Source organism: Crocuta crocuta, unplaced genomic scaffold, assembly GCF_008692635.1.
Source record: "Crocuta crocuta isolate KB4526 unplaced genomic scaffold, BGI_CrCroc_1.0 scaffold150, whole genome shotgun sequence".
Lineage (NCBI taxonomy): Eukaryota > Metazoa > Chordata > Mammalia > Carnivora > Hyaenidae > Crocuta > Crocuta crocuta.
Genome location: NW_027527439.1, coordinates 298,395 through 313,196, shown reverse-complemented (window position 1 = coordinate 313,196; position 14,802 = coordinate 298,395). Strand labels below are relative to the sequence as shown.

Sequence of the window (14,802 nt, the reverse complement as noted above, 5' to 3'; positions counted from 1 at the left end):
ATATATATATATATATATATATATATCCCATATATATATGGTATGTGTACCTTGAATGACACCTCTGTGCCCATGGCTGCTACAACTCATCACAGAAGCACCATTCTATAATACTTTTCTAGTGACCACAGGACCCTTCTCAACACAGGAGTCCAGATTGGTACTGTCGTTTTATATGAGTTTCTTATTCCTGACCTAAAGCTACATTCTCTGATTCCAACAAATAACAGTATAAAATGGATTAGATACGCATGCAGTGGAGGGGTTTTGAATGAGAAGGAACTAATTTGAAAACGAATTAAGAAGTTGGGGGAGTTCTCTCTGTGTTTTAGAAAAAGATCAGTCTTTCTTTCATTAAGATTAACACAACGTCATATTAAAGGATTACCACCTTACCTCCGCCTCTTTTTTCTTTTTCATCATTTTTTGGGCCTCAAGTGCTTTCAAAGTACGATTTGATGCAGGTTTAGGAATCTGAATGATAGCTGCTTGAATTTTGGCCATTATTTCATTTTGTCGTCTTCTGCTCAAGCGTTGCTGAATATCCCATAACATTAGTTTAGTTATTCCACTCATTAGAATAACAGGTTATGCTATACACTCACAGGTACACATACAACATACATTTTTCCATTGGAACTTTCAGAACTCAGCCATTTACCAATGGAGTAAGTGTCACAACTGTGTAATATTAAGAAGCAGAAGTCAATATGACTCATGTTTTAAAAAAAATTTTTAATGTGTTTTAAAATAATTTAAAAATTATTTTTTTATTTATATTTGAGAGAGATATTATAAATTTTTTATTTATATTTGAGAGAGAGACAGAGAGCAGGGAAGGGGCAGAAAGAGAGAGGGATGCACAGAATTTGAAACAGGCTCCAGGCTCTGAGCTGTCAGCACAGAGCCAGATGCGGAGCTTGAACTCATAAGCCATGAGATCATGACCTGAGCTGAAGTCGGATGCTCAACTGACTGAGCCACTCAGGCGCCCCTCACTATAACTCATCTTGAAAAGTATAATATAATACAATTTTGGAATCCCCAGTTTATGTCTATCAAATGTGTGTATCTTCATTCTGGGTGATGATACTAAAAGGGCAATAAAAATGTCTCAAATACAAAGAAGAATATAATTCTTTCCTAATTCCACCTTTCTGACCTGACCATAATGGAAAGAGAAAATGCTGTCTCTAAAGGTGGTGTGTAGAGAAAATTCCATTTAGGAGATGGACTCTAGGAGGACTTCTGGGGAACCCAGAAGAAATGACAAACTCCCCCAAAACTCAGTCACACTTAAATAATGAATTCAGAAGCAACCTCACATATTGGATTAAATACTGAATTAGGTGATACCATTATTGGATCATCCCTTCTCTATGCAGGCAGTAATTATTTTCAGTAGAATTATAAGCAGGAGGGTACAAGTGACAGAAAAACAATAGTGAGAATCAAAACATCAAAGAAAATAAATGCTCTGAGAAGCAACATGTAAAGGGTCTCCTGTGTGGCTCAGTCGGTTAAGCATCTAACTCTTAATTTCAGCTCAGGTCACGGTCTCATGGTTTGTGGGATCAAGCCCTGCTTCAGGCTCTGCGCTTACAGCACAGAGCTTGCTTGGGATTCTCTCTCTCCCTCTCTCTCTGCCCCTTCCCTGCTCAAGCTCTTTCCCTCTCTCTCAAAATAAATAAACATTTAAAAAAAGTAACATGTAAGATTAATCATGACTTTACTACTAAAGCATTATATTAAAGAACTAATAAGACCGCTAGTTCCTATATCCAAAGATGAGAAACTTTAACCACTAAAAAGTCAAAAATTATAATTTAAATACATTTAAAAAATTTTTGTTCATTTTACTTTGTGAAATCTAAAGATCTTCTCTTCTTTAGAAAACCAGGAATATATAGGCTCTGCCCTTTGTCCTATTTGTTTCATACCATTGTTAAACATAAGTTATTTCAGAATATTTATTGGTTTCATATTTTCTTTTCTCCCAACCTTCTTTGGAGATTTTTTGCATTACACTTGACCCATCAAATTCAGACAGGCTGGTTCCTTAAAAATTAGAGTTCCAGAACTTGATTTTGACGTAAACATTACTTTAAGAGTGCCTTGTCTCCTTACCATGCAATGTGAAGGGGAAGCCCAACCCTCTACTCTCTGGCAAGTAATGGGATCATAAGATCTTCCAGAGTTTGTCTCTCATCGTTTCCTCCCTCCACACAGGGGGATGACTACATTCAGGATTTTTTAATTTCTTTCATTCTAAATACATGAATTAAGAAGTGACTTACAGTGCAATAAACAAAACTATAATTCTTTTGCCTGTAGTCTACACATTCCATATACCTAGTCATCTGAAATTCTCTTAAAAATCTTTAATGATTCCACACACCATCATGTGCTCATGTCCTTAAAGGCATAGGAGATCACCAAAGATTTTCAAAGGAATTTGAGAAACAGCAGGGAATTAGTCAAAGTGAGAAGGGCCAGAAAGAAGAGATGTTTAAAAAAAAAAAGAAGAAGAAGAGATATTTTAAGGGCGTTGGAAAGGGAAGCAAACAGAAAATTATCCTACACTGCCGGGATGAGACAAATGAGGTAGGACAGGAAGACTGAGGGATTGCAGAAGAGGGACGAGAGAGGGGGAATCCCATTCCACAGCCCTTAGTGGGGACAACAGCCATAAGCCCTCACTGGAGTAGTTAGGAGCAATCCCGCACTTCTAAGGCATTGGAAGCATTGTTTCAACCAGACAACTTAAAAAAGAGATCAAGTTGTCCTACCACTCCAGAGAACGGCAGTTCTTGTTCTTAGTCTCAGGGAGACATGACAGCAGGAGTGGGGATGGAGAAAAGGGGAAACTGAGGGAGAGAAAGGTGAGAGCAGGACAGAGCACAGGTCAAAGGTACATGCAACTTGAGCTGCATTAACGCTTATGCAATGTGTACTATCGGCTTAAATCACAAACAGTATACTACTACGCACGAATGAATTTCCGAAAAAGTTGTACTATAAAACCTTTTCAGTATTAAAACATCTTTGTTCTTCCTTGAGTTTTTGAAATTTTTCAAGGTTCTCAAAATGCATGCGGACAAGATCTTCTTTCATGTGTTTAGATTTTTCTTGAAACCTGTGTGTAACCCGCATCAGATTGAAATCAGTTTGACGTGGTATCAGGTTTCTAAGTCTCTAAATGAAGAAAGCATTTCAAAAGATTTCATTATTAGAAAATAAAAGCGTACTGTCATTATAGGCACACATAAAATTCGTCTTCAAAATAAAATTTCGATGAAATACTATTGCTGATGGTTAAACTAAATTCAAGCCCCATACTAATCACTTATATCTTTAATTTACATAAAAACAATAAAAATGTGATTTGAATTCCTTCTTATAAAACAGTCTCACATATACTTTTGTATTCTTTGCCCTGAGTTTAATTTTTTTTTTTAATATTTTTATTTATTTCTAGGAGAGAGAGAGACAGCGTGAGCAGGGGAGGGTCAGAGAGAGAGGGAGTCACAGACTGAAACAGGCTCCAGGCTCTGAGCTGGCAGTCAGCACAGAGCCCGACGCGGGGCTCGAATCCACGAACCGCGAGATCATGACCTAAGCGAAAGTCGGACGCTTAACCGACTAAGCCACCCAGGCGCCCCTGCCCTGAGTTTAATTTTTAAAAAATAGTATTCTTTATATGAATGAGTTCTTAGAAGTACATTTTCATAAGAATAATTTTATAAAGGCAATTCAACATATACGAGATAATACGAGAAGCCAGATTCCTTCCATTATTTAAGCTACTTCCTAGTAAAAAGTGAAGAAACATTAAAACTTCCAGTCCACTGGAAATGAGAGTGTAACAATGTAAGAGAATGAACCTCAAAGATGATTATAAAGTGGGGTAGAAAGCAACATGGCTAATGTATTTAACGAAAACGTTTATATCCAAAAGTAATCCTTAAAAGCTAAAGACTTACTAAATGTTTTTTTCAGATGGTACTGTTGCTCAAACCATGTTTGGTCCTTCTCTTCTAAAACTGCCTCAGTAGACGCTGGCATTTACTCAGAAGATCGTTTAGGGACCGATCAGCTGACTTTAAGCCCTTACACACCTTTCTGCTCTTCTCGTCGTTAAATATGGCCTAGCCTCCATCTTCACAGAGGCAACAAAAATGTAAGGTCCTTGAACATCCTACTTTTCTACCTCAATATGTATCTAGATCTTCAGCTTAATTATCATCCTCCCACCAACCAGTAAATACCCACTGAGATGTAATGGGGCCTCCTGTTAGGCGTGTGTCTTCTAGGCGCCCACTGCCTAAGTTTGTTGCAACTCTACCACCTACTAGCTGCATTAAGTTGGGCAAGTTACTTAACCTCTCTGCATCTCACTTTTATCATCTGTAAAATGAGAATGATAAAACACCTATCTCATAGGGCCATTGTGAAGATCAAAGGAGATGACAGATACACAGTGCCTGGAATAGGGCTTTGCACCTCACTATGTACAACCAATAGGTTTTAGTCAATATTATTATGCAATAGACACCTGAATTTTCCTCCATCTTGGATCAAAGAAAAATGCATGTTTAGCTCCTTCCTACAATATCTCCTCCTCCACCTGGCCCATCAGTTTCATCCTCCTTTCTTCCCCAGAGGACCTTGTTCCGCTTGGTTTTCCCATCAGTCATCTCCTGCTATTGATTCTTTTTCTCACCTGGCTAGTTGTTCCAGTCTCTGTGTCCATAAAGGAAACAAATACTCTCACATTTCTCTTGAGCTTCTCCCCTGCAGCTACTGTTCTTATTTTCTCTTCACTTTTCCCTACACATTTCTTGAATGAATAGTCTATGTTCCAGTCTTCTTCATCTCAGTTGATGATTCAAATCACCACAATCCACACTACTCCACTGAAACATTTTTCTCTCCCTAAAATTTTATTTCCAGGGGGGTTGGGACCATCCTTGGTCATTGTGCAATTGCCTGACATAAAACAGGAACCCAACAAATATTTGTTCAACAAATGAATGATTCACTCTGGAAAGGTCACCATGGCCAACTTTGAACCCAGTGGTTTACTGCTGGCCCCAACTATACAGCTCTTACAGCTCTTGTTGCTATTTTAAACTTTATAAAGAACTTGTATATTGTTTCCTTAAAACAACAACAACAACAAAAGCCTAACTCTGAGCAGGTGGAGACAATCAATTTTGTTTTAACAGTTGGGGAAACAGTTGGAAAAAATAGAGGCTGAGAGTGTCTCAGGGATAGGCTCAAAGTTAGCTTGCTCGTGAAGGAGGCAGGATGTAATACCAAGTTCTTCTAGCTGAAAGCATAATCTAATTTCCAGCGCTCCATGGCTGCTGAGCTCATTCTGCTACCAGGCTCATAAGTCTCATAAGAATCAGCAAATCTGAAAGTGGAGATGACTCTCACATCTATTATGTCATTGTTTCTTCATAAATTCAGTGCACACATTAAATTCTTTCAGTTTCTATTTAGTGCATTCCATCAGGCCAGCACCCCCCATTAACCTAGAGACCTGGAAAAGTTAATGTATTTCACTTACAGGAACTAGAGAGAACTGTCAACTAAAAAGTTGTATCAGTTAATCAAAACACAGTTAATGATTATTTGCAATGTTCAAGTCATTGCACCAGGCATATTCCTTGAATTTAAGGAAATAAAAATCTTGTGAGGGCTTATGACAGATAAACCATGAGAATCAGCCAATAATATCAACAGCAGGAGGTTAGCACCAGACAGTGAGAATTACGTGTGCCCGCGGAGTTCCACAGGAGGAATCCACGTGTACTGGGAAGGTTGCCACAGAGGTAGATGGAGAAAAGTTTGCAGGGAGAGGACAGATGAGAAGTGTAAGCCTGGGTGAAAGGGAGGGAGGAGCAGAGATATACAAGAGCTATTCAAAGGCAGGTTGCTGATCAATGTAGAAAAGACAGACTTTATGCTGAGGACTGTGAAGAAATGCAGTCAGAGACACAGGTTGAGACCGTTTAGTGAAAGATCTTGAATGTCAGTCCAGGTTAGAAACAGAATATATGTAAAATGGGAGGTTTCTGAGCAAAGAACCCAGTGCAAGTGGAATTTAGGGAAGATTCAACTAGTAGTTGATTGATGTCTGGCAGAAAGCCAGAAGACTGGGAGACATGTTAGTCCGTGGCAGTAATTCATGCGGGGAATATAAGCAGACGTGGCAGTAGCAAAAATGGAAACAGAGGAGCAAGGCATCAAGACACTGGGAGGTAGGAACCCACGGAATTTGACACACTACTGGTCACGTGAAGGGACATGTCAAAAATGGATACATGAATTGAAAATATTAATAGAAAACAAAACCTGAGAACGGCCAATAGCATACATAACAGACACAGATACCCAACGAGACTTTTTTTGTAATGCAATGTCACTGCCATGTCTCCTTACCAAGGTTTACATGGTGGTATGCTTATGATTCTTTGTGTACTTACGTCTCGAAAAGCCTCACTCTTCATGCTTTGGTATCTGGCATTTGCTGGGGGCTGCATGGTTCGCATTTCCACTGCGGTCAGCCCACTTTTCTTCTTTTTCTGAAGAACAGTGTACAACTGATACAAAAGTTTTGTTGCCGCCCCTGGCTTTTCTGTGATGATGCTGTGGGCCACATTTTGATCAAACTGCACACCCAGAAGGTGAAGTGTTGGCTCCAAGCGAGAAAAATTATTAAGCTTGGCATTTGAAACTCTAGGCATTAAAATATTTTACATAGTTAGACACTGACATTGAATTAAACACAAACAACAATATTCAACACATGATCATGATCTGATATGATGAATTATCCCATGTTCTTTATACTACATGGTTCCTCTGTGAAACCACTCAGTCATGTAAATACACTGAGATTTTCTATTGTCCACAACTCCGCCCATTTATTTCTCTTGAATGGTGAAACTAAAACTCGTTTTATATACTTTTCTGCTTAAATAGATGCTAGAATTTTTATAGGAAGTCGATACATAAAACAGATAACTAAGTGCCTTCTTCTAAATGGAAAAACAGCCATGGCTTTGAAAAATATTTTACTCAGAAGGCAAAACTGTAATATAAGTTTCATTTCTTTAGGGATGCCTGGGTGGATCAGTCGGTTAACTGGTGAACTTTGGCTCAGGTCATGATCTCATGATTTGTGGGTTCAAGCCCCATGTTGGGCTCTGAGCTGAGCTCAGAGCCTGATGCCTGCTTTGGATTCTGTGTCTCCCTATCTCTCTGTCACTCCCCCACTCATGCTTGGTCTCTGTCGCTCTCAAAAATAGTAAACATTAAAAAAATTTAATTTCCATTGCTTTAAATGATATTATTACTCGAGTCTGAAAATAGCCCTAAATGTTGCACTGACAACTTTAACAACAATCCTCTCAAAAACAAAATCAAACCAAACAAACAACAAACCAAAAAACAACAATCCTCCAAGGCACTGTGAGAAATATTTAAATACCATGAGCTATGCAATGTAATTAATTATTCAATCTTCACTTTAAAGTTTATATTACTACTTTAAGAATCAGTAAAGACTTTCTAATTTTAAGTTATTTTGGAATCACCTATGAGATTTTAATAAGTTTATTAAAGTCTTACAAAGATTAATACAGTGTATTCCCTGCCCTTGAGGGGCTCACGGTGGGACAAACACATGAGTGAACTAGAAATGATAAACTGAGGTAAGTGTTGGAATACGGATCTCAAATGATCTAGGGCTGTCAATGAGCCTATGAATCCAGTGACAAAAAGAAGACCCAAGACATGCTGGATGCATTTTCAATTCTTGTGCCTCTTTGTGTTCCAACTAGATGCAAATCAGTTTTAACCACTGGCCTATTTCCTCCTTAATCTAACTTCCCAACATTCGGTGTTGGAAAAAACATACCGAATATACTTGATGGTTGGAAAAAACATACTGAATATATTTGAATATAAGTCAAAGTCCCAACCTCCCCTCACCCCACCAAAAAAAAAAAAAAAGGAAAGAAAGAAAAGGAAAAGAAAAGACTGTAGGAAAGAGGGGGTTGGCACCTATTGGTTAGAATTTCTCATACAAGTTTTTTCACTCAATGACTTCATTTTGGACTATAAAGTTATTTGGGGAAGATACAACGATCTTCAATGACCTCAGTTAAGTATTTAGAGATTGCTTCACACTTATACTTTATATACTGTTGCTAGTATACTATTTCTCAAGAGGTTGCTGGGTTTTTTGTTTTTTTGTTTTGTTTTGTTTTTGTTTTATCACAGATGCCACTGAAAATCTGCTGAATGCCACAGAGCCTGTTACACAAGGAAGAAAACACATCCACGCACATATACAACATGTATGCACCATGTCTGGCTATTTGTGAGCCTCCTAAAATCTAGCCTGAAAGTGCCCATTCACTGGCAAATTAAAAACCCATGCTCTATAAGGAGGTAGGGCTGAGGAAATCTAGGAATGATTTCTAAATATGAATAAGGAGTCAATATCACGGGAAGGCCAACGTCAATAAAAATATTGACACAGTAACTTGATTACCTTTTCCAGTTATGTGGTGTAACTTACTGTCCTATTTCCTCTGTTTACTATTATTCTTATAGCAGAAATATTTGGTAAAGTATATTTAGCATAGCAAACCACATCAACAAACTCTTAATAAAATAGTTTAAATTAAGAGAAACAGGTCTCGGAGGGGCTGAGAAAAAATACTGAATGCTACAGGAAATCTCAGAGTAAGAGTAAACATTTTTTCAGATCTTCTTATGTCCAGGTTGCAGTTTGCTCCCCCACAAATGACCTTACAGTTTGATATACAACCATCTACCTAAAATGAGAGGAAAGCAGACCATGTTTTGCAGGGTATAGTTGCAGAAGGACAGTCAGGTCAATGACTTGTGCTTACCTTCCCTGTACAGGCACATGACACCCCCTCTTGCTCTTCCAGCACAGTTTTTCTTTCAGGCCCCTCCGATCCTAAAAGCACTGTATGTCTTGCCCACTACACATATTTGGAAAGACCACCAGAGAGCCACTTGTTGGAGATTTGGCTGGGTCATAACCTTGGGCTACAGAGATTAGGGGCATCAAAGTTCAGGAGGGAAAATCCAAAAGCAAACACTACTCATTTCCAAATTGTATCAGAACTTAGCCCTGCACCCAGTAAAAGCGGAGAACACTTCCTCTCCTCTTACTTGTTTCGCATGGCCCCCAGAATGCGGTGTAAGCCTATTAGTATTAAGGATCAGCCACACATGAGGCTTTAAAATGGCTGTTATGAACTGGCCGAAGTACCAGGTATATCAGTACCTCTCTCTGGAAGTTTTTAATATATAAAAACAAAATTTTAAGAATGTAAACTTATACATATACATGTTGTATATGTGTATGGATGTGTTTTCTTTCTTGTGTAACAGGTTCTGTGGCATTCAGCAGAACCTCATATAGCATATGCTCAATCAGTTAGCATGAAAATCAACANGTGTTATGTGGAAACTAATTTGAAAAAAAAATATTTGTAAAAAAAAAAAAAAAGAAAAAAAAAGAAAGAAAGAAAATCAACATGTTTTGTATACAGAAAAACTATGAGGACATCTTTGCTCTGGAGACAGAGTATATGATGCAAATGATAACCTCTGAGGGAATAAGGAATGTATTCTGGGAAGTTTTCCCCTTCTCTAGTGAAGTGTTTGTTTGTTTTCAGCATTTGATGTCTCAGTTTTCTTATAGCAAATTCCCAGATGTTGTACGTATGTTGCACAGAGGGTTCACTGTGAGTGAGCAAAGGGAGAGGAAGAAGTTTGTCTTTTTTTGCTTTTCTTTGTTGACTGGACAAAAACATGCTACTGGTAATCTGAGCATGGAAGGGTTTTCCCTTTCATAAAAAGTGGAAGGAAGATAATCAAGAACAAAAATCTCATTTGAGGCAAATCCCATCCACAGAATTATCTTTCTAATGAGCAAGCAATGCCATCTATAGGATATAACATAAAAAAGAAATTAATAAGTCGATGGCAACTCGTGTGACATGTTTGTACTTGATAATTTTATCATTACGTTCCTTGGTTTAGAAGATATGACTTTTCTGTCTCATACTTTAGCTGGTTAGTGTTTATTTTTTATTTATTCCTATTCTAGACTTGGAGGAAAAATCAAATTTTCTTGAGATTTTTCTAAGACAGAAGACATTCTTAGGATTATTTATTTTAGGTATCTGATACTTGCAGTTCTTATTTGCCAAGAGATTATCTATCTTCTCTCTTCCTTGCCACCTGGTGAGGGAACACATCTTACTTACAAGGTAAGTAGAAGCTGTCCCCCCAGGAATATCCAAGGTCCTTAATGTTTTATTCTTTTAACTGATCTGCTCATTTTTCACCCTTTAAGGTAGACTAAATATATCCTAGAACAGAGAATTCTTTCAGAGTTAGATGAGTTCTTCTCAGAATTAAGAATTTCTAAGGCAAATAATTTCAGTTATTGACATCATTTATATTTTAGACTATAGAAACTAAAAACATTAAACAAAAACTCCAAAGCATGAGCCCTAGCACTAGACATCTGCCTAACAAATAGGCTTTGAGAAAGAAGGATCCTTTTCCCCATCAAATACACTGCTACAAAGGTCATATCCATGGATTTACTGATCCTTGCCTTCTTTAAAAGACTGTGTGCCCCTGGGGGGTTGGGGGGGAAGATGTGTTGTTCCAAGAATTCAAGATGAATGGAATTTGGTTGTCAGAACAAGTGGGTCCCTCTTCTCACATTAAGGAAATGATTTTCAGTGGGATAGAAAGTTAGTTCTTAGTAGCGGGTGAAAAGCGGAACTGTTACATATGATTTTACCCAGGGTGCATCCCTGCCCAAAGTTGGGGCAAGAGTATGAACCTATCCTGTGCTCATCTTGCCAATCCCTGTCCCTGATGCAAGGCTGTTTCAGCCAAAAAGGGGTTCCTCTCCTTTGCACAAAGACCTCTCTGTTCACCAAGACCTGTGTTTTTACAATTGTGTCCATCCAGATGAGGTCCCTTTTTCCATTTCACACAAAGAGCCTCTATGGCCCTGCTGACAAAAGCCAATTTAGTACCTGAAATACTACATACATCATCTGGCTGGTATGGTGCTTTAGGTTTTCTATGGCTAAACAGGCATACTTTCTGACATCATTTATTCAATAGAAAAACATGATTGTGTGTCAGCTATGGGCCAGGGACAATGCTTAGAGCACAAAGAATAAACATACAAACATACTCTGCAACTTTCAGGAACTGGAATTTAAAACAACAAGGAGATACCATGATACTCCTATTAGAATGGCCCAAATCCGAAACACTGACAACACTAAATGTTGGCGAGGACGTGAAGCAGCAAGAACTCTCACTCACTACTAGGAGGAATGCAAAATGGTACTGCCACTCGGGAAGGCAGTTCATTCCTATAAAACAAAACGTCTTGCTATTACATGATCTAACAACCATGCTCCTTATTATCCACCCAAAGGAGCTAAAGTGTTATGTCCACACAAAACCTGCATGTGGATGTTTATAGCAGCTTAAATTATGATTGCTAAAACTTGGAAGCAACCAAGACGTCCTTCAGTACATGAATGGATAAACAAACTGGTACCTACAGACATTGAAATATTATTCAGTGTTAAAAAGAAATGAGCTACCAAGCCATGAGAAGACATGGAGGAAATTTAAATGCATATTTCTAAGTAAATGAAGTATTTCTAAGTGAATGAAGCCAAAAGTCTACAATTGTATCCTTCCAACTATATGACTAGCTGGCAACACTATCAAGATAGTAAAAACAAAAATCAGTGGTTGCCAGGGTTGAGGTAAAAGAGGGAGGAATAGGTGGAACATAGAGGATTTAGGGCAGTGAAAATACTATGTATGATACTATAATGGTAGTTATAAGTCATTCTATATTTGTCCAAACCCATAGAAGGAACACCACCAAGAATGAACCCTAATATAAACTATTCACTTTGAGTGAACACTAATCATTACAGGTTTATCAACTGCAACAAGTACACCACTCTGGTTGGGGAGTGGATAATAGAGGAGGCAATGAATGTGTCAGGGCAGGGGCTTAATGGGAAATCTCTGTGCTTTCTTCTCAATTTTACTGTAAATCTGAAACTCCCTTAAAACATAAAATGTAAAAGAAAATAGGCAAGGATTGAATAACATTTCACCAGTGAAGCTGTACAAATGACTAATGAGCACATGAAAAGATGCTCAACATCATTAGTCATTAGAGAAATGCAAATTAAAATCACATGAGACACTACTTGACACTGACTAGATAACTATAATCAAAAAGACAATAGCAAGTATTGATGAGGATGTGGAAAAACTGAAACCTTCATACATTACAAGTGTGAATGTAAATGATATCAGCACTTTGAAAAGCATTATGGGTGTTCCTCAAAATTGTAAACATAGACCATGTAACCCAACAATTTCACCCCTAGGTATCTGCCTAGGATACAAGAGGAATGAAAACATTTCCATGTAAAAACACAACGTTCACAGCAGCACTGTTCATACTAACCAATAACTCATAACCACCAGTTAATGAATTGATAAAAAAGACATGGTACATCCAACTGAAATTTAGCAAATAAATAGTAAGAAGCACTGATATACACTACAATATGGATAAACCCTGAAAACATGATCAGTCACAAAATATGCATATTGTAAGATCCCACTGATATGAAATGTGTAAAATAGGGCAAGCTATAGAGACAGAAAATAGATGAGTGGGTACCAGGGGCCAGGTGATTCGTGGTGATGGTTGTGAATGTACTAAACATGTAAATATGCTTAAAACCCCTAATTGTATGCTTTAAACTGATGAATTATGGTCTGTGAATTATATTTCAATATAGCTGCTAAAAACAAAAACAATATTATAGGAGTTTTTTGCTAGGAATCTATATGTTGCTTCACTTGTCTTAAAAGAAAGAAGCAATTAACAAAAAAAGATGTAATATGGCCTCGAATTTCAGAAATATAGGAGATACTAAAATAGGTCCCATCCAGAGAGGGGGTTTTACTGCAACCATATAACTTCACCCCTTTGTGCTCCTGGGACAATGAAGCAGGAATATGGCAGGAACCAACAATTTTCATATCAATGGTACGTTTGGCTGATTCAGACTGGGAAGGATCTTGTGGCTCTTGATCTTTTTAAAGTGAACTTTGGGAGATGAAGCCATCCAAATGCCAAAGGAATTGACTTTTTAGAAAGAATCAATCTCACTAACCTGCTTTCTGAAAATTCCGAAAAATCACCCTGAAGTTCGAACTTGTGCAGAATTTCTCCAATCAGATAGCCACTGGCAAATGCCTTTGCAAATGATTTGGGACCTGAATTTTAAAACATAGAAATAAAAAAGTAAATATAATGTTGCATATAGAGCATAATTATTTTCATTATGTATACGTAGAGTAAAACTCCATAACTTAAATTCAGAATGCTGTGAAAATACTTCTAGAAACATGTTTTAATAATCAAAGACTGAAGTTTAACAGTAGATGTCTTATAAAGATCCCTGAATAAATATTAACCAATACTTGATGACATATGAAATTTTGAAAGAAAACACAACTTTTGATCCACTTAAACAAAATACAACCAGTAAAATTTATCTAAAAAACCTTAGATCCAAAAACAAACCTTCAGGGGCACCTGGGTGGCTCAGTCAGTTAAACGTCTGACTCTTGATTTGGGCTCAGGTCATGACTCACAGTTCCGTGAGATCCAGCTCCCAGCTGGGCTCTGCACTGTGAGCACGGAGCCTGCTTGGGATTCTCTCTCCCTGTCTCTCTGCTCCTCCCCCCTCATCTCTCTCTCTCTCTCTCTCTCAATAAATAAATAAACATAAAAAAAAAAAGAAACTTTCCATTTATTTTACAAAATTACACTCCAATACCCTAATTATTGATACAATTTATGGACGATTACAGCATATTCTGGCCAAGTGAGGTGCAATCTAACCTTAGCAAGCCTTAAGACTTAATTTTAACCTTTTTACAATGGAAATTAAAAAAAAAATCATCTAGGGGCGCCTGGGTGACTCAGTCAGTTGAACATCCGACTTCGGCTCAGGTCACGATCTTGTGGTTTGTTGGTTCAAGCCCCACTTTGGGCTCTGTGCTGACAGCTCAGGGCCTGGAGCCTATTTCGAATTCTGTGTCTCCCTCTCTCTCTCTGCCTCTCCTCTGCTTGCGCTCTGTGTGTATCTCTCTCTCTCTCTCTCTTTCTCCCTCTCTCTCAAAAATAAATAAACATTAAAAAATTTTTAAAAATCATCTATCTGCACCTTCTCAAATAAAGCCTACCAAATATAATCAGGCTTTCGCTTGGTGGTTCCAGAGGTCACTCTGGTCCAGTTGTCATTCCCTGCAATGACACAGAGAGCCCAGGAGAAAACAGACTCTGGAGCCAGAGACAGCTGCGCTGGCATCTTGACTCTGCCCCTGACTAGCTGTGCTACCTCTGGCAAGCTGTACGCTCCCCGAGTTCCCGTCTCCTCATCTCTAGAACAGAGATAACCATATCTCCATATCTACATCTCTCTTGAAGAGCTATTTTATTATTTTATTCCTTTTTGAGGAGCTATTTTAAAGATTAGAGATAATGTCTGAGGATTGCTTGGTCCCATGCATGCCACACAGTAAGCACATACTGTTGAGAAAAAAAAAAAAAAGTGCTAATAAAATTTGCTTTTTAAAAAATGTCCTTAGTTCGGGGTCACT

At 38.0% G+C, this 14,802-nt stretch overlaps 1 protein-coding gene across 1 annotated transcript in view; it reads right to left on the bottom strand.

The window, feature by feature from the left end:
- The window catches only part of SPEF2 (sperm flagellar 2), a 187,517-nt gene that overhangs the window by 161,848 nt on the left and 10,867 nt on the right, over positions 1-14,802 (bottom strand). Inside the window, exons 2-5 of the mRNA XM_077760172.1 lie at positions 13,308-13,410; positions 6,495-6,747; positions 3,025-3,195; positions 397-537 (exon numbers count right to left, since the gene is read on the bottom strand). Of these exons, the coding sequence (XP_077616298.1) occupies positions 397-537; positions 3,025-3,195; positions 6,495-6,747; positions 13,308-13,410 (668 nt within the window). The remainder of the gene's footprint in view (positions 1-396; positions 538-3,024; positions 3,196-6,494; positions 6,748-13,307; positions 13,411-14,802) is intronic.